Below are 20,000 nucleotides of genomic sequence, written 5' to 3'. Positions count from 1 at the left end.
ACATAACACATATAGCACTGTGGTATGTTAACCATAAATTACGAACGGATGTTCAAGGTAGTGTGTTGAAATATCATACTCATCTAACGATTCGTTTAGGAGATATCTGCAAAAAAACACCGTTTGTTCACCGCTGAAATGTATAGTAATCTTCTATAGTACCAGTAGTGAACAGAAATCGCTAAACATGACTCATCCAGTTATACCATTTTCTCTGTAAAGCCTGTTTGTCACTAATTCATGTTTACGGATTCCGTCTCGTTCATTGTCCAACATAGACCTCACAAAAAAGGGGTTCATACTGAACAGAGGAGTTCACCGCTCTCTCTGTATCCATTGTTGTCTATATGGACGCGTGAAGAAATATCTTCGACAAGGAATTTGTGTATATGTACTTCTGGCCACCTTGCTGCTCACAGCTGAAGAGGAGAGACAGGTGGGGTGGAGAAGAGTGTCATGTACTGCTCAGTAAAGAAATCGAAGTAACTAAGTAAATAAGTAACTTGTAAGTCACGGTGAGATCAGTAGTATTTGATGTATCAGAACACGGTGCGATGAGATAGTGGTTATGCTAGTATTTCCAGGTTGTCTGGGTGTCTGTTTTTGATTCACAATCATTACCGCAGCTGCTGAATGAGGTTTGTTGAGCTTGTGTAGTTTGCTAGACTGAAACCTGTCTAGCCCATCAAGGGCTTGATTTACATAGCTTTGCGGTGTTGCCTACCGCAGGTCATGCTGGAATTCTATGTCACTTCTTTTTTACCATGATCAATGAAAAAGCCACTTTTCAGTATCGTATAATCATATACTGAGGTATCATTCCTAGAATACTAAAAATATCAATATGTGCAACACTGTGCCTGTTTCTCCGTACAAAGTTAAACTGGATTTATCTCTTCGGCTCGCTGGCGTCAGTACCAGCGAATGGAAACAGCAATGTCGTAATTGTTGGGCGGTGGACGAATAAGTAAAAAAACGAACTGGTGTGAACCGGGCCGTAGTCTTCGTTCCGCTGACGATCTGTACTAAGTGCGACAACTGACGTCTATTGGTAAATAAGAGGATCTGAAAGTGAAGGAAAGCCATGAGCACAATGTGAGTGAGTGCTGCAAGATATTCGGCCATGGCTGTAGGTAGGTGATATGTTGGTTGTGGCTCCCTCTGGACCAGCGTAAAGAGGCCACGAGGGGGATACTGCATGTTGAAGGTGATGGTGAGAGTGCATGTTATCCTCCTCCTGGTCTGATGGTAATGCAGGACTCAGAGGGAGAGAGGGTAGCATAGACGTATAGACCTCTCTTTCAAGCACGGGGGAACAAGGGTCACAGTCTCATGAGCATGTTCCACCATGATGCAGGAGCTGATAAGGTTCATATATTGTAATGTGAGGTGTTCATTGACACCAACAAGTAGAAAATATGAAGAAAAATAAATGATGGCCAATGCATTTACTCGATGTAATAAGAAATTATAAGAAAATAAGAATACAAGAAAAAAGAGAAGCTGCAAGAGGCTGTCAGGACTACACATGGCAGTCTTTGTATGAACAAAGCTGCTTAATTCCATCTATCATCCTCATCCATAAATTTATCTAATCTTCATTTAAAGCTACTTATTGACTCAGCACTAACAACATGATTACTGACTCCGTTCCACTCATCAACCACTATTAGAAAATCAACTTCCCATTTCTCCCTGATTTTCTCAAGCTTAAATCCATTATTTCTGGTTCTATCATGGGTACTGATTCTAATAACTTTGCTCGTGTCCCCTTTGTTATAACCCCTATACCACTTAAATACTTCTATTAGGTCCCCTCTTAACCTACGCCTCTCCAAGGAATGCAATTTCTCTTCATAGGGAATATCTCTCATCCCCTGTATCTTTTTAGACACCCTTCTCTGCACTGACTCTAATAGACCTATATCCTTCCTATAATGTGGGGACCACAACTGTACCGCATGATCTACGTAGATTCGATCTGACCAGTGCTAAATATAATCTAAACATTACATCAAGGCCTCTACTTTTAACATTGCTAAAATGAATCCCAGTACTCTATCTGCCGTATTTCTAGCCTCTATATATTATTCTCTTTGACCAAAATCGGAGCTAACTCTAACTCCTAGATCTTTTTTCGTATTCTGAACTTACCAGGGTCTCGTTGATTATTGTGTGGATTTCCTCTACCTATACTAAGTACCCTGCGCTTGTTAATGTTGAACTGCATTTGCCATTTGTCTGTCCATTCGTTCATCCTATCCAAATCTGTCTGTAAGGCGATGGCATCCGAATCTGACCTAATTGATCTATACCTATCTTTGCGTCACCTGCAGATTTACTGATATCACTACTAATTCCACTATGCAAATCACTAATATAAATTAAGAGTAACAATGGCCCTAAACTGATCTGTGTGGCACCCAGCTAATTATTTGATCACATTCGGAATTAGATTTGTTAATTACTACCTTCTGTTGCCTGTCGCCCAAGAACGACCTAATCCAACTTAATATTTTTCCCCTCTATCCAGTGCACCCTAACCTTTAAGAGTCTATGAAGTGGTACCTTATCAAACGCTTAATTGAAATCTAAGTAGCTATAGGATGTAATTATCACTATTCTCCGCCGCCTCGTAAACTTTATCATAAAAACTCAACAAGTTTGTAAGGCACGACTTTTTTTTCGTAAAGCCATGTTGGGAGTGGCTTATCAAGTCGTGTTTGTCTAGGTGCTCCCTGATGCTATTATTGACTTCATTACCCACAACTGAAGTTAAGCTGATAGATCTGTAATTAGATGTTAGACTTTTACCTCCTTCTTAAATATGGATACAACATTAACTTACCTCCACATTATTAATACCCAACCTGACTTTAGTGACATCCTAAAGACCGATGCTAACGGCTCACTGACGACCTCCTTGCATTCCTTGAGCACTCGTGGCTATATTTCATCTGGTCTTGGTGACTTGAATTTCCTTAGTCTATCGATCTGTTGTTGTACCATCTTCTTAGTTGTGTAAATATCTGCCAGTTTCTTACTCTGCTCTATATGTTTGTTCCTTCCTGGAATTTCCTGCATGTTTTTTGTGGATTAAGACAGTTACAAAATGATCGCTCATAACTTTACTCACCTTCTCCCCAGACTAATCAGCTTCCCATTAGCTGTCTTTAAAGGACCTATTTCTACTTTAGTTTTCGTCTTATATACCCGAAAAAATCCCTTGGGATCTGTCTTTGCCTAGCTGGCTACCTTCAACTCATAATTGCTTTTAGCTTTGTTCGTTAGTCTCTTAACTGTTCTAATTAATTCATTGTATTGTGGCCTTAAGACCTCATTTCCTGCCTTTAGTCTTTAGTCTCCTACATATATATACTTCTCTTCTGTCCTATGTAGTGTTATAATTTATGTCATCCACTTAGTGTCATTCCTTTGTGACTTTATTGTTTTATATAGAATACCTAGCCTGTATGAAATTGACCAAGGAAGTAATTATACATCTCACCGACATTTAGCTGTCTTAATCTCACCACCATCACATCTCCTATCTCCACCTGACTTGACTCAGACCACACCCCACTTAACATAATTTCACCCTTCTCTGACTTCACACCTCGCCCCACTTCTCTGATCCTGCCTTCTCTCCTTCACCTGCATTCTTTCCCTTACCTGACCTTCCCTCCCTTCCCCTTGCCAATCCACTCCCTGTAGATATCTTCTTAATCCTCAAAATTTGCTTTCCTGAAGTCATGTACTTACCTTGTGTTATTTTTCTAAAAGCTTCATCCCATTTAATCTTGTACCTAATTTCACTGTGGTCGTCGTTAACTAGCTGCCCACTAACCTCTACATAATGTGACTGCTTCCTCCCTGTTTGTAAGAATCAAATCTAGGATATTATTCCCCATTTGTGGGTTCTAAAATCACCTGTTTTAAAAAATTATCCCGAATGACCGTAAGAGATTCCTCTGCTTCACTGTTGCTCACCATCAAACTCCATTCAATATTTTTCATAATTGAAATCGCCCACCACACATACCCGACTGTACCTGGCTGCTCTCTTTATTTCCTGCCATAGTAAGTTGACTTTATTTGTAGCATTCGGTGGCCTGTACACTAAACCCATTACTACTGATTGCGATCCTTCCTTTATATCCATCCATAAGGACTCTGTTTTGCTATATGTCCTAATTCTACTTTTAATGGAACATTGCAATGTATCCCTAACGTACAATGCTATTCCTCCCCTTATCCTATTCTCCCTGTCCTTATGAAATAGTGTATACCATCAATTTATACATCCGGATTAATTACTTTCCCAGACATGTCTAACTAAGTTTCTGTAACGCTTTATATCAAAATTTTCAACACACCCTGTTCCTTTAAGCAAATTTATCTCATTCAAAATACTTCTACAGTTTGTGTAATAAACATTTAAGCTATTCCTCGCCTTCACTAAGCTGGTTACTTTAAACTTAACTATTCTGTCTTCCCTGTGGTTCTGACAAGCCCTTTCTTTCTCCTGACTAACGAAAAAAGCGCTGGAGTGCGTTTGACTCCTGCTGAAGTGTTCCAGTCAAAACTCGAACACCCTGGCGTAATGTTGCATCTGCGCGGTTGTTGTTTACATGAATTGTTATAGTCCGGAAATGAAATATCTCACAAATGAGTACTTACCAGTTACCAATAGGAAGAGTTATCACAGTGATAGCGAGGTGCGTTTGTGCAGGACCCACTGGACTCGATTTCCTTTAGAGATCAAGGGGAAGGCAGAGAAAGTACTAAAAGAGGAAAAAGGAGCGAATGGAGGAGAATGAGACACTTGTGAAGGAAAATAAAGTAAGGAGTAACCTCTGCATCTCTATCGGTGATGTGACATGAATGAACATGTGAACAAGAACTTAGAAAATAAAAAGGAAGACAAAATTCTGAACTTCCTGGTGCCCTTTGATCCCTGCATCAGGATGTGCCACTGACTGACCGGCGGCGTGAACCGTTCCTGCGAGCGTGCAAGGAGCACAGGACAGAGAAGGAGACACAAACCCACTGGAGGAGTATGTAAGCCGTCAGGAGGCGAGGAAGGGGCAGGTAGCGAGCGACCAGCCTGCCTCGTCCTCTTCGTGGGACCACTAGTCATGGCCATACCCAGCGCTACCCAACGCATCGCCACTCTTCTAAGGTCAGTCAGTTACTTGAAATTCAATTACTACTTCAAGCACGATTTAATCACTATTCTTTTCTCTTGTGGAGGGCAACAACATACTCATATATAAGGAAGCCAGGGGTATTGTAATGCACAAACATAAGTCCTTAGTAATTGCTGAGCTTGCATTATACGCATCAAACCTCTTGTATTCAAGATAGTCACACTTCATTGATATACATGAACTATCTCCATTGCCAAGTACTTTCACAGATGTATTTCACCGTATCTACGCTGTCTTCACCTACACTCGAGCCTCTTCAAATCTTGAATAAAAGATAACGAATTACGAAATGGAAAGGAATATCTCCAAACACACACACACACTCTCTCTCTCTCTCTCTCTCTCTCTCTCTCTCTCTCTCTCTCTCTCTCTGTAAGGATATTTGAGTCATATAATCCTTGTAAATATTCTGTAACTAACCAGTCACATTTACCTTGGGTGCACATAACCCTTGTCCAAACATTCAATATCTAAATCATTCACATTCTTCAAACAATTGTTTCTAAAGCATAACTGCTCTTCTCTCCATCCCCTTCCCCTATATCCTTGACCTATGAGCCGACCATCTCTTCAAGCATCAACGTATTAAAGGTACTTTGTCACAAAGGCCATAAGCGTAGTCGATGTTCTTCACCAATTGGCACGGTACCTTCCCCTTAAATCCACCTTATCTACTCTAGAGTTCAGTGTATTTACTGTTCTTGTGCGGGTGTTTTCAATCTACATTCCTCTTCACCAGGTCTTCCTTAATTCGACCTCACTGGAACTTCTCTTTATTCTTTTTTTTCTTTTTTATCCAGGGGGATGGGCAACGGGGCTTAAAGTGCCATGAACCCTGCCCTATAATGTAATGAGGATAACCTTTTTACGCTTCTCTTGTGTGGGTGGGAGGGCGACAGTGCTGTCTGGCGTGCACGACTTTCCTGCTCTTTAGAAGATTGTGTTGCTTGCTTCCCGACACCTGCACCGTCATTCCATCACAAAGAACCTCCCCTCTGAGTAAGAAAAAAGAAATCCTGTGTTGCTTAAGTCAAGACCAGCTAATGGTATATATTTTGTAATCTTTTTTTTTTTTTTTTTTTTGCCACGGTAACATAATAGCTTCAACAAGAAATGAGAAGTTATATATATATATATATATATATATATATATATATATATATATATATATATATATATATATATATATATATATATATATATATATATATATATATATATATATATATATATATATATATATATATATATATATATATATATATATATATATATATATATATATATATATATATATATATATATATATATATATATATATATATATATATATATATATATATATATATATATATATATATATATATATATATATATATATATATATATATATATATATATATATATATATATATATATATATATATATATATATATATATATATATATATATATATATATATATATATATATATATATATATATATATATATATATATATATATATATATATATATATATATATATATATATATATATATATAACCCGAGAATAAAAAGAAATGAATCACGTAAGAAAGAAGAAGGTAACAAGAATGAAGAAATGAAGAAAGAAGTAAGTAGAGGGAAGAGTATGAGACTCACGCAATGAGGTACCAAGATAACAAGACGCTGTCACCACCGTGATAGACAAGGGAACCCGTGACCACCACCACCGAGGAGCACTGCAAGAGGCGGTGAGTCGCTACAAGACTAACAGAGCCGGAGAATACCACCAGATTACAACAAGAGAGACCAAGTGACTCTTACTAAGTCACTAAGCAGATACAAGACAAGCGGAAGCAAATGACGACGTGGCGGACAGCAGCACACCATAGGGAACACAGCCCGCCAGCCAACGATACACACGCGGAGAGCAAAGAGAGTCTGGACAAGATGAGAAAATAACGAGAGACGAGCGGTGTTGTGGGAACTCTCGTGAGAAAAGACAAGTCGAGGAAACGTAAAGACGAAGATGAATGTTTCTAAGAAGGTGAGGCGGGTTAGAGCAAGTAATTACTTGTGGAAGAGGAGCAGCCGGGATAGAACGAGGAGGGTTGAGAGCACTGTGGCACTAGAGAGAAAGGAAGGTATGAAGGAGAGGTGAGGGAAGTAGAGGAATAATTAAACATGAGAGTAGAGACGCGTATACATGTGAGGTCTGAGTTATGAAGGAGAGGTGAGGGAAGTGAAGGAATAATTAAACATGAGAATAGAGACGCGTGTACTTGTGAGGTCTGGGTTTTGTTGACGGTGGTGGTGTTATTGTTGTTGTTTTTATTATCATGGTGGTGGTATATCTGTGTTGATTTTGCTGTTGTCATTATTTTAGTTGTAGTAATAGTTATCTAGTGGTATGATGCCTCACCAGAATCGAAACATATCCTAATAAACGAATATTTTTTTCTTTTAATATGTGTGTGTGTGTGTGTGTGTGTGTGTGTGTGTGTGTGTGTGTGTGTGCTTCCTGACCCTTCTTATCTACTTGTGTAATGCCCTAGGCCCAGCTGACACCTGCTTCTTGTCTCTCTTACTACGTATTTGTTCTTGTTGGATGTCAGAAGCAGTGCTCCTGATGAAATAGGAAGAGACGCTTATTTTCATAATAAACGCTGGTCTCTCTCGCTGCGACTGTTTTCCAACGCCGCTGAGATGATTAAGCGGATTCTAAAGAGTGATTCTCCTGTTAGTAATGTAGAAATCTTGTCAATCTATCACTGAAACTATAAGAAAAATACTCTTGAAAATAATAACTTCCAACAGAATCTTTTGAATATAGTGAAGTTGAGACGCAGAAGTGTTTAAGAATATGGTCCTTATCTGAACACGCTCTTCGCCCGTGTCCAGCATCTCCAGGTGATTGACAACCGAAACATTTCCTTTATTTCGCTTGACGCCACTTTTGAAACAAACAGAGACAGCTGTCTTCATCTGTTTTTAGTTTTTAGTCACAAATTAAATGAATTCCAACAAGAGTCAGAACTGTAGGTACAGTACGTGTTTGTTAGTGTCTCTCATACATTTACTAATTCATTCTCACTGAATCATTTAATATGTGCGTTCCTAAATATTGATTTTTTATTTTCTTCATTGTTTCTTTTATTACTATTGCTTTTTTTTTTTTTTTTTTTTAGTGATGTGGTGGTCAATTAACTGTAAATGTTTTTCCATGTGTTCCTATGACCTCCCAGGGGGCTGGGTGGCGTGGTTGGTTAAGGCGGCTCGTGTTCGAATCCTTGGCAAACCTAATTGCCCGGTGGGAGATGTAGCGTTCTCTCGTTAACCCTAGCGGTGCCATATGACCTAAGATGTTGCTGCGCCTAATGGAATAATTTCAATTTTTCCTCCAACCTCTGCTGTATCGTAACAATTAATACATCCATTTTTTTTAGAAAAGACATGTACACAGCCAGTAAAATTGTCTTCGTTCATGCACCTAAAAGGCAATCAAGTAAAAAAATATGAGCATTGTCTGCATACGAAATCAGTAACGAATGAACGGCAGAACAGTTGTCAGGGTAGATGCCGAGCTGTGAAGTATGATATCTCCACAGCCTTTTCTGTAATCTATCCTTTGCACAGGCGCTGCTTTAGGAGACCCAAGCCATGCCATCATCCATCTTAAGACTATCCCTTCTTATCCCTGTGCTCAGAAATGATTTATTTTTTACCCTAATCTAAATTACTCTTTGATTAATTATAGCGTGATTGAGCCACACGCGTGTACGACATGAGACCAAAGAAAATCAATCAAGTTTTTCATGCATGTACTGAGATTGTGCCAGTGGTGCCTCAAGAAAAAAAAGCAATGTATTCGTAACTAACGCTTTTCATACTGGGAGAAAAAATGATTATAGCATGTAAATATTAATGAAATTGAGCATAGAATCAATAACAGTGGCAATAATGTTTACCCGGAATGTCTAAGTTGTGTGGTGTTTGCGGTATTTATATTGAGGCAATTCTGAGTCTGTGAGAGTTCCTGGGCCTAAATCTTCTCCTTCTTCGATGGCTTCTCTTTATACTTTTATACCCCATGGATTTTGCTTATAGCGTGTGCACAGGGTGGAAGGATCTCTCTCTCTCTCTCTCTCTCACACACACACACACACACACACACACACACACACACACATCTTGCCGTGAGGTCTGCCTCGTTTCTCTTCGTCAGTATTCACACGTGTTTCTTTCTTTTCTTTTCTTTTTTTGTCAGCACAACAAAGACAGTCTCATTGCCTTTGTTACCACCATGAAGAGTGGAAGTGGGAAGGACATTTGCTGCAGAGAGAGAGAGAGAGAGAGAGAGAGAGAGAGAGAGAGAGGAGGTAACAAGAAGTATGAGTGTGGGGAGTAGGGACGTGGAGGCTGGAAGTGGAGGGGGAGAAGAAGTAAGGCCTATGATACACGTCTGAGGCAGCTTTAGCCAATGACAGCTGCCATGAAAAGAAAATGAACGATATCACTTTTGTTAGATTTCTAGGTAGGAAAACTGCTTCATCAAAACAGCCAGCAGATTGTAGTACGTGCGCCTCTTGTTAATTAACTTTACTGTGCTTGTGTGTGTGCCCTGCTCCTCGTCCGCTGCTTGGCGTCTGTTGAGTTTTGATATTAGGCATCGAAATGAAAGTTGTTTAGAAGTTTTGGTAACTTTTCTCATATAACACTTTTCTTTTTTAATAATGTTACAATATTCTAGTTAATTAGTTACATACAAAAGTTTAGTAAAAGTAATTTCCGCACTTTAGAGTTCTAATTAAAGACTCGCGTTTTGCTGTTTGTCTAGTCTTCTTTCTATTCTCATGCTGCAGTTTCATGTTAGTTCTCACATTGAGCCAACACACACACACACACACACACACACACACACACACACACACACACACACAGACACATACGTCTCTTCACAGGTAATTGCTTCCCTACAAAAGACACGATCCCATTGTAACTTGTGCGAATCTCCACAAGAACACGACGGAGGTTTCTGATCATTTCCGATTTTTCGTGTCTTCCTTTCCTCTTATATCGTTGCTCCTGAACTCAGATGCCGATCTTGCAATGGGCGCATATCTTAATGTTATCCTTTTTTGACATTATTCTTTTGTTTCTTATGGTGTACGAAAGTTTTATTTTTCGTCATGAAAATGATTGAATTGCTTTCTTTGTCTTTTTAGCTGAGGTAGGAAGTGTTTTTTTCTTGATTCAGTTAATTGTGTGTTTATTCAACGCATAGAAGATTATGTCAATATTGTTCATGTGTGAGTTTCCATATCTACATTTTGTCTTCAGGTATGGCGCCGTAACTATCAGTTTTCATTTTGTTGACTCATTCACTCATCCATTCCTAGCTGGCTCTTCCAAATTTTTCTCGATTCTTAAAGTTTTCCATATATCTATTTTGGACAAATGTGGTTGGTGTTCTCATATTCCTTGCAGTGTGCTGGAGCAAAAAGCCAATTGTGGGGAGGATGATTTTCACTTTTCTACCCGTTATCATTCTTAGCAGCGTGGGTTTTTTTCAGACATACAAAAAAAAAAAACATAGGGAAAGATTTTAAAGCTATTAAAGCCTATAAAACAATTTAAGAGGCTTTAGCATAAGAAAATATAATATAGGTTGTGAATGATTATGAAATATGGCAATTGAAGACTTATAGGAGAGAACACTACCTTGAAATTTTGTTACGTATTTCCTTTTCACCGTTCCTATGCGAGTATTTCGAAAAGCCAACGTATGTCCGTTTTATGCATCACAGCTCAAACAATCAACCAGTCTATAAGTCAGCCAATCAGTTAGTTCACTTATCTCATCTCTTTCCACACGCAGCTAACGTTGTTCCCCCACATGAGGATAAACCCAAGTCTGTCATATGAAAAGGGTGGTTGAGTCAATCGTGCCTGTGCAGTTGTCAAAGGACGGGAGATCATACGAGTTTATTTTGCATTTTTATTTTAACCAGACTAGCGGTGGCCCGAGGCTTATGTAAATACAAGAGAGAGAGAGAGAGAGAGAGAGAGAGAGAGAGAGAGAGAGAGAGAGAGAGAGAGAGAGAGAGAAACAAAACACATCAAAATACAGCACAACACAACCGCCAAGCAAAGCAACGTAAAGAGAAGAAGAAGAAGAAGAAAATCCCTCACGAATATATCCATCGGCTTTTTACTCTCAGAGAAGTGGCAGCTTCGTACTGTAGTTTGGTGAAGGATTTCCCTCAAATCTACCAGTGGGTCTGTTTACGGTCAACGGGAAAGTACGAGGCAGCTTTGTGAGTGCCGCCGAAGCATCCCAGTATTTTTGAGTGTGGTGGGATAGAAGCTCAGCTGCAGTCGTACAGTGGAAGCAAAATAAACTTGAGTTAAAAAGAGATTCTAGCATGATTCTTCAAGGCACAACGCTCTTCCCTTGTTGTCTGGCGAGGTATAAGGCTACAGAACAGGCAATACGAGCCGTAGCGTGAGTGTACTTTGTGTACGTGGATATGCTGTTTACATGCAGTCTGCGTGTGATGTGGCTTGTGTAAACGAAGAAGAAGAAGAAGAAGAAAAAGAAGAAGAAGAAGAAGAAGAAGAAGAAGAAGAAGAGAGAGAGAGAGAGAGAGAGAGAGAGAGAGAGAGAGAGAGAGAGAGAGAGAGAGAGAGAGAGAGAGAGAGAGAGGCACAATGAGGGTGAGGAAAAGAGGAAAAAAAGAAATGGATAAAGTAGATTAGAAAAGTTTTAGAAAGGATTCGGATCTGTTCTTTTAACCAGCGGACAGGTAAACATTCCTTCATCTCCTGTTCTCTCTGTGATAATATTCTCTCCAATTCAATCTTCCTTTTCTCCTCGCTAGTTACATATTCTATCATTTATCTTCTGTTTTTATGTGATTGTCTTCCCTATCTTTTTTATTTTTTATATGTAAGCTCTTAGTTTCTTTCTCGCCTTGATCATCGTGTGTGTCATTAGTCATTTGTTTTAATTTCTTGCTTTCTGTGAGTTTTTTTTTTCTTTCAGTATGAGGTCTAGTGTACCAGTTAAATTTATCTTATATTTTGTTATCATTTGTTTCTTTGTCTTGAATGATATCCATCTGAATTCCTCTTTGTCCTCAATATCTACATTTTTATCATTTTTTCCCCTTCTCGTTTATAATAACATCCCTCCGACTCGACTCAACACACAAACACACTCTCTCTCTCTCTCTCTCTCTCTCTCTCTCTCTCTCTCTGGTGAAGTCTGTTCCTTCCGTTCCTCCATCGACCAGGCTCATGATTACTTTATTGCGCTGCGCACTGTACGTACAAATTTGCCAGAGGTTATCACTACACACATCTAAAAATGATCTGGATGATTTACCGTCAGGAAAGTAGTTCTGGTATATTTGAACAGAGAAACCTCAACTAAAACAAGAATATAAGTAAAAAATAAACGTTACAGTAAAATAAAACCTTTACATATGAAACGAAACAAAAGATATGAAAAGAAAAAGCTGAAAGTAATGAAAAATAATTCCTGATTGAGAGTGATTCTATTTCTTTTCTTTTTTTTTTCTACTTTTTTGTGTTTTTGTTTTTTCTGTCGCTGAGATTCGGAAATGATGCATAGACATTAGAAGTTACCATATCCATTTCAAACCTCACCTCGTCACTCCAGTACATGGAATGCGACATAAGCAACACGAACGTTTACAAACAGAGACCCATTTAAATGCCTTATTCAAGTTTATGTTTTCTCCTCGCCATAAATGTGAAATTCGTATAATGACAACGTATTTTCTGCTCTCTCTCTCTCTCTCTCTCACTCTCTCTCTCTCTCTCTCTCTCTCTCTCTCTCTCTCTCTGGATTTAAAGCAACCATTCTCATTCAAAATTCCAGAGTTTGGGTATACAGAGCACTTTTTTTACTCAATAATTGAACAACGTAATTCCGGGAGGCTGCACTTCGTTGTCAGAGAGAGAGAGAGAGAGAGAGAGAGAGAGAGAGAGAGAGAGAGAGAGAGAGAGAGAGAGAGAAAATATTACACACACACACACACACACACACACACACACACACACACACACACACACACACACACACACACACACATCTGGCTGACTGCAAACAAAGATCTCGTCCTCGTGCCAAGAGAACTCTGGACATTTTTACCGAGTCCCTCTCATGGCCATGCAGATTTAGGGTCGCTTCCTTTGTGCTCACCGCTGCATATTCTCGCCGCGTGATTTTACGGTAGAGAACAATTCATAAAAGATGCTCCACGATGGAAGTTTGTGAGGAGAAACAGGAGATGAGGAGGAGGAAGAGGAGGAGTAGAAGGTAGAGGAAAGGAAGAGGTACAGTATATGAATAAGACGACTAAGAAGAAGAATAGAAGCAAGAAGAGGTTAGAAATGTGGAGGACGGAGGAGTCGAAAGGAAATGAAGAGGATTGTCAAATAGAAAAAAAAAGATCATTGTAGAAAATAATAGAACGAGGAAGGACAAGGAAGAGACAAAGAAGAAAGGATGAGGAGGTGAGGAGAGAAGTAGAAGTATCATTAGAAAGAAAATAACATAAGGGGGAGGAATGGGACAAAAGTGCTTGATGAAGGGGAGAAGTATTGGCGTAAAGAGAGGTGCGTATCTTGGAGGATCAATACAACAAAGAAAAAAGGGAACGAGAAAAGTATTGGCGAAGAAAAAAAAGTATAGCAAATATGAACAACTATGTAAGAGGCAGGAGGGAGAGGAGGAGGAGGAGGAGGAAGAGGAGGAGGAAGAGGAGGAAAAACATGATAAGAAATTGTAAGATCAAAGCAGCGTTAAGAGGAAATTATTCATAGTTTTTTTTGGGGGGTGACTGAAAGCATAAAAGAAATTTAAGATATTTACTGCTTTACGTGGAAACAGGAATCACGTATGTATACTTAGTGCTTGCGTATCTCTTCCTGTTTGAGACTGTCATACTTTTGACCTTAAAGAAGCAAAGTCAAGCGTAATGCATGCTTTCTTCTTTGGATTATTCATCTGTTTCATATTTTTTTCATTAGTCTTGAGTAAATAGAACAGGATTAGGCTGAAGGAGAAGATGCGGGAGGAAGCGAAGGGCGAAGCAGAGGAGCATGGTTTAGTAAAAAGAGAGCGAACAATATGAATTGAAGTCGTGGGCGGGAGCAGGGCGTGAGTCAGTGCCGGCAGGAAATTATCATCGATTATCACAGCCTCGCCTGCCGCTGCTTGATAATTGCCGCGCCACTCAGGTAATGATCACGTTTTTCACCTTGCACTGACAACCCTTATTGCTCATCAGCGATACATGTGTCCAGCTGCCCTTGTGTGTGTGTGTGTGTGTGTGTGTGTGTGTGTGTGTGTGTGTGTGTGTGTTTTAAAGGCATTTTATATTCAGCGGCAGTGGGATTATCGTGTGCTTATCTCTGCACATTAAACAACAATTACGCAAATGACATGTATTGGCACGTTCGATGCGTGTATATGAACAGCAAATAATTAATCCGTTATAATGTTTTCCCTCTGCGTACTTCAATTATCGGCATTCCACTAGATTTCTGATTTCAACATAATTTCTGATTATCATTGTTGATGTTATGAAGAGCACAAGTGACTGAAGTGTGTCTCATGTATGAAATATAATAAAAACACAACACATTTGCTAATCTACTTATTTCCACCTATCATCTTCATCCATTTATTTGTCTACTCGGCGCTAAGACTGATTACTGAATCTGTTCCATTAAACAACTACTTCATTTGAGAACCAATTTCATCTTATATCTTTTCTATATCTAACTTTATCAAGCTTTAACCCATCATTTCTTGTCCTATCCTTATTACTCTCTCTGATTTTACTTAGTCATATCATATATTTCTTCTTCTGACGATGCTAGGCAAAAAAGATAAAAAAAAAAGAGAGAGCGTATGCGTGTTGGCGACCATAACAATGTGCTGAGGCTTGTGAAAGGGCATTACTTGGGAGTCAATAATGAAGGAGCCATTAATGATGCCGGGAAGACGAACGACAGCTGTAACCTCGTTGTCGATCCAATGGGAAGATATTCTACCGTAGTGCCGAGGAGAGAGAGGAGAGGAGAGAAGAGGAGAGGAGAGGATGGAGAAAAGAACAGGTGGAGCAAGAATTAATGGAGAGTGAAGTTGCGTGGGAGGATTTGTTGTGAAGTGAGTTTGCCGGAGGAAGGGAAGGGATGGAGGAGAGAGAGAGAGAAGGTAGATATAGATAGAAGGAGGGAAAGAAAAAAATGGTGAAGAAATGAAAGAAGACAGAAAGGGGCAGGAGAAATTGAAGGAAGGGAAACGAGAAAGGGAGGGAAGGAATGAAAGGGGAAAGAAAAAAAATGTATTAAGGATAGAGGGAAAAGGTAGGACAGATGAAAGACTAGGAATTAAGAATGAAGGAAAGAGATAAAGAAGGAAGATAACAAGGGAGAAAAGGAGAAAAGGATGGGAAGATAAAGGAAAAAAAAAACAAATAAATGGATTGAAAAATAAAGGAGAGGTAAAAACAAAATAGAAAGAAAGTGATAAATGAAAGGAGAAGTTGGAAGAAAATGATAAATTGAGTAGGGAAAGAAAGAAAAAAAATGAAAAAGCAGAGAGGGGGACTGAAAGGAATGAAAAAAAAAAAAAACGAAGAGTGAAAGAGAGAGAGGCAGAGAGGAAAAATAAAAGAATGAGTTATAAAGGGAAGGAGGTGAGGAATGGAAAGTACTAAGAGAGAAAGGAGGGAGAAAAAGAGAAAGGGAAAACAGAAATCGAGGAATGCGAAAGAGGTAGAGAGGGGAAGAAAGGAGTGGGGAAGGTAGGGAAGGGAGAAGGGAAAGGATGGAGGGTAGTAAAGATTAATGTTATAGGAGGACTAGTCGGGGCTCGTGGAAAGTCGTATCTGGGTGATGGGGATATCAATAAAAGTCTTTCCTTGCTCCATTTAATTCTTGAACACGACCATGTTGTGGCAGGTGCCTTAAATCTGTACGCGGCTTACCCCGCCCCCCAGCCCTCATCCCCTCAAATCCCCCTAAGGATACAGCAGACCATATTCTGAAATACTTCTGAGCTGCTTCTTTACAACATTTAAAAGCCTCCAGTTGAAGTGTCACAAGTTTTTAACCCCTTCAGTACTATGACGAGTTTCCATATTCATTCCACTTACTATTTCACCATTTTATATAGCTTTTGGAAACTTGGTGGATTAAAGTAGTGAAGACTCTAGCCATTAATCTTCTGACCTCCATAGACCCTTCTTAATGGCAATATAATCGTTTAACTATGCCCAAAACTCAAGGTAAAAGTGCGTCCAAGTACTGAAAGGGTTAGGTTCTTTTTGCTTATAGCTTTAAAGACAAGTTGGTAAGATTCCTACATTGTCAATAGAAACACCCCTAAGAACCTCGCCTCTGAAAACGGACTTGGTGAGATAGTATGTAGAACGTTTCTGAATACCGGACAGAACACTGGGATGAGAAGGAGCGAGCGATAATTACGTATATGTTGTTGTCATGCAATTTTTTTTACTCCTAAAAAATGTTTACCGATCGTTCTCCTATTCTTACTTTATGGTTAATGCTGTCGTCTCTTTTTATACAAGTGCTTTCACAAATTTTACCACACACACACACACACACACACACACACACACACACACACACACACACACACACACACACACACACACACACACACACACACACACACACACTCATCGTCATCGTCGTCATCATCAATAATGCATTTATCATAGGGGAAGAAAACTGACTCCAGAATCAATAGTCATTATGGGCGAGCCAAAAAAAGATAACCAGATTTATGTCATTGGTGAAGTAATCAGTTAAGTCGCCTTCATTTACGATATTCAAATGCCGCGGGAGGCTATTCATGTATAAGGGTCTCATGATAATGTGAGGCGGTATCTGTGTGCGACTACCCAAATCTGAGAGAAGAATGATAAAAAATGCATTAAATCTTTATCTACATCCCTAGGTGTTGAAAAAAAGATAAAGTAAATGTTATGATATTATATTGGGGTGAAAATGGAATTCAGCACTTTGTTAGTTATGTATGAGGTAAGTAATGGTTCAATCAATGCTGTTTGAAAGTAAATTATCAAGATATAAACATAACTTTAAGTACAAATCTAGAGACTGTCTAATACTCTTCTTTGAAAACGTAAATAAGGGAAGTTAGTAAAATAGCTGAAAATGAACATCAATTGTAGCAGTTCGAAATTCCTCACTAATATAATCTCTTTGCAAGTACAGTGAACCCACTCTGTCTTTTGTCAATAACATCGTTTATTGCCTTTAATATATTTCCTTTTCTGTGTACTTAATTCACTCAGCTTTATCACTGGTAACTTGTATTTCTTTCACACTTTCTATTCCTGGACATTTGATAGTATTCTTTGCACCGGTGAAAAGACACACACACATTTTCACCACTAAAGTTATTCTTTCTTGTCTCTCCACAGCTGACGAGACACGCTGCGTTCCCCACCAAGCAGGCAGCATAACATGAGGGCTGGCGGCACGGCGAGGCTGGGGCGAGGCCGGTCAGGAGGCGTGTGGTGGCTCACTGCATGACCCCGTGCGTCCCTCATCGCCGCAGCCATGGAGTCGAGAGCCATCATACCCCCAACCCTACCCACCTTCGGTCACGCCACCGTCTACGTCTATCCCACAGGTAAGCTCCTGCAGGCCAGACTCGACGACACCTGTGCATTAAGTCATGGTTACATTATCGTTTGTTATTTATACATGTACAACAATTCATTCATTCATCGTTTGTTACTTTCATGTTTATTTTGATTAATGTTCTTTATGTTGATTCTGTCGTAGTTTTCAACATGTCAAGAAAAGATAAAACGCTGTTTCTTTAAATAGAGAGAGAGAGAGAGAGAGAGAGAGAGAGAGAGAGAGAGAGAGAGAGAGAGAGAGAGCAGATTCCCAAGCGTGGATCGCAGTTTTAATGTACTGAGCTGGAAGGAGAGAGAGATTAATGGGGTCTGCATGCAAATAGCTGTGAGGTGAGCACGTTTTAGAAAGCGAAGGAAGGAAGATGGTGTTCACGATCCCTTGGTGTGTGTCATGAGGTGTGTGTGTGTGTGTGTGTGTGTGTGTGTGTGTGTGTGTGTGTGTGTGTGTGTGTGTAATTCACCACGGTCGTCTACTGGTCACCCAGCCAGTCGTCCCCATTACGGAGCAAGTTCATAGACCGATCTTCGGGTAGGACTGTCGTAGTTTTCAACATGTCAAGAAAAAGATAAAACGCTGTTTCTTTAAATAGAGAGAGAGAGAGAGAGAGAGAGAGAGAGAGAGAGAGAGAGAGAGAGAGAGAAGCAGATTCCCAAGCGTGGATCGCAGTTTTAATGTACTGAGCTGGAAGGAGAGAGAGATTAATGGGGTCTGCATGCAAATAGCTGTGAGGTGAGCACGTTTTAGAAAGCGAAGGAAGGAAGATGGTGTTCACGATCCCTTGGTGTGTGTCATGAGTGTGTGTGTGTGTGTGTGTGTGTGTGTGTGTGTGTGTGTGTGTGTAATTCACCACGGTCGTCTACTGGTCACCCAGCCAGTCGTCCCCATTACGGAGCAAGTTCATAGACCGATCTTCGGGTAGGACTGAGACCACAACACACACTCCACACACCGGGAAAGCGAGGCCACAATCCCTCGAGTTACATCCCGTACCTATTTACTGCTAGGTGAACAGGGGCTACACATTAAGAGGCTTACCCATTTGCCTCGCCGCTTTCCGGGACTCGAACCCGGGCCCTCTCAGTTGTGAGCCTAGCGTGCTAACAACTATACTACGCGGTGTGTGTGTGTGTGTGTGTGTGTGTGTGTGTGTGTGTTTGTTCTGCTGTCTGAAAAGCTGCTTTTCCTCTGCCACAAGCCTGATTACTGAGCCTTTAGTTGTTTACGCTCTATAAACTCTTCTGCGGACATCTCCAAAGTTCTCTCTCTCTCTCTCTCTCTCTCTCTCTCTCTCTCTCTCTCTCTCTCTCTCTCTCTCTCTCATGCACTTAATTTCCCATCATCCATCTTCCCTTTTTCCTTCCTTCCTATCGTCTCCTCTCTCAATCATTCTCTTCATTCCTCCACCCTTCTTCCCTTGCCCTCGTGTTACCCTCGTCCTGCCAGCATCGTCTTGTGATCCCAGCAGTAGCTTCTCTGTTCCAGGAACAAAAGGAGCTGAAATTGCGAATGTTTTGAGCACCAGTCTCATAAGCCTTTGTCTGCGTTCCAGCAACCCCAATTACAATGAGAGAAATAAAGCAAGACAAAGAAAAAAAGGTAAAGGACGAAGAGGAGGAGGAGGAGGAGGAGGAGGAGGAGGAGGAGGAAGAGGAAGAGGAAGAGGAAGAGGAGGAGGAGAAGGAGGAGGAGGAGGAGGAGAAGAACCAGAGATGATTTAGAGCAGAAGAAACAAGTTAAAGTTAGAGAAGAGGTAAAGAATGAGGAGGAAGAGGAGGGGGAAGAGGAAGAAAAAGAGATGAATCATAAGTGGAGGGATGGATGACTATGAGGAATGGAAGGGAAGGGAAGGGAAACGAAAGAAATATATAAAGAAGTGAATGTTAAAAAAAAGCAGAGAGAACGGAGGAGCAGGACAAGGTCAGTGGCAGGGAGGAAGGCGACGTTGAGAAGGGGAGGCAAACAATTCGAAGAGCCGCTTGAGTGACGACGAGGAGGAGGAGGAAAAAGAAAAATATCAGTCCATGTGAAAAAAAAATTAACGAGTGAACTTCTCCCTTATTGATGGTTTCC

The 20,000-nt window shown here is 40.1% G+C and overlaps 1 protein-coding gene across 4 annotated transcripts in view; it reads left to right on the top strand.

Annotated features, from left to right (window-relative positions):
- LOC123505056 overlaps positions 1-20,000 on the top strand; it is a 45,347-nt gene that overhangs the window by 10,431 nt on the left and 14,916 nt on the right. For 2 of the 4 annotated variants that reach the window (XM_045256083.1, XM_045256082.1), the window contains exons 2-3: positions 4,684-5,182; positions 17,705-17,916. In XM_045256083.1, coding sequence (XP_045112018.1) covers positions 17,844-17,916 — 73 coding nt within the window. In that variant the 5' untranslated portion in view covers positions 4,684-5,182; positions 17,705-17,843. Of the gene's footprint in view, positions 1-4,542; positions 5,183-17,704; positions 17,917-20,000 lie in introns of all 4 variants that reach the window. The other 2 variants (XM_045256084.1, XM_045256081.1) reach the window with 1 other exon arrangement.

The sequence above is a fragment of the Portunus trituberculatus genome, chromosome 17 (genome assembly GCF_017591435.1).
Source record: "Portunus trituberculatus isolate SZX2019 chromosome 17, ASM1759143v1, whole genome shotgun sequence".
NCBI classification, from domain to species: domain Eukaryota; kingdom Metazoa; phylum Arthropoda; class Malacostraca; order Decapoda; family Portunidae; genus Portunus; species Portunus trituberculatus.
This window is presented reverse-complemented; position numbering and strand designations above follow the sequence as displayed.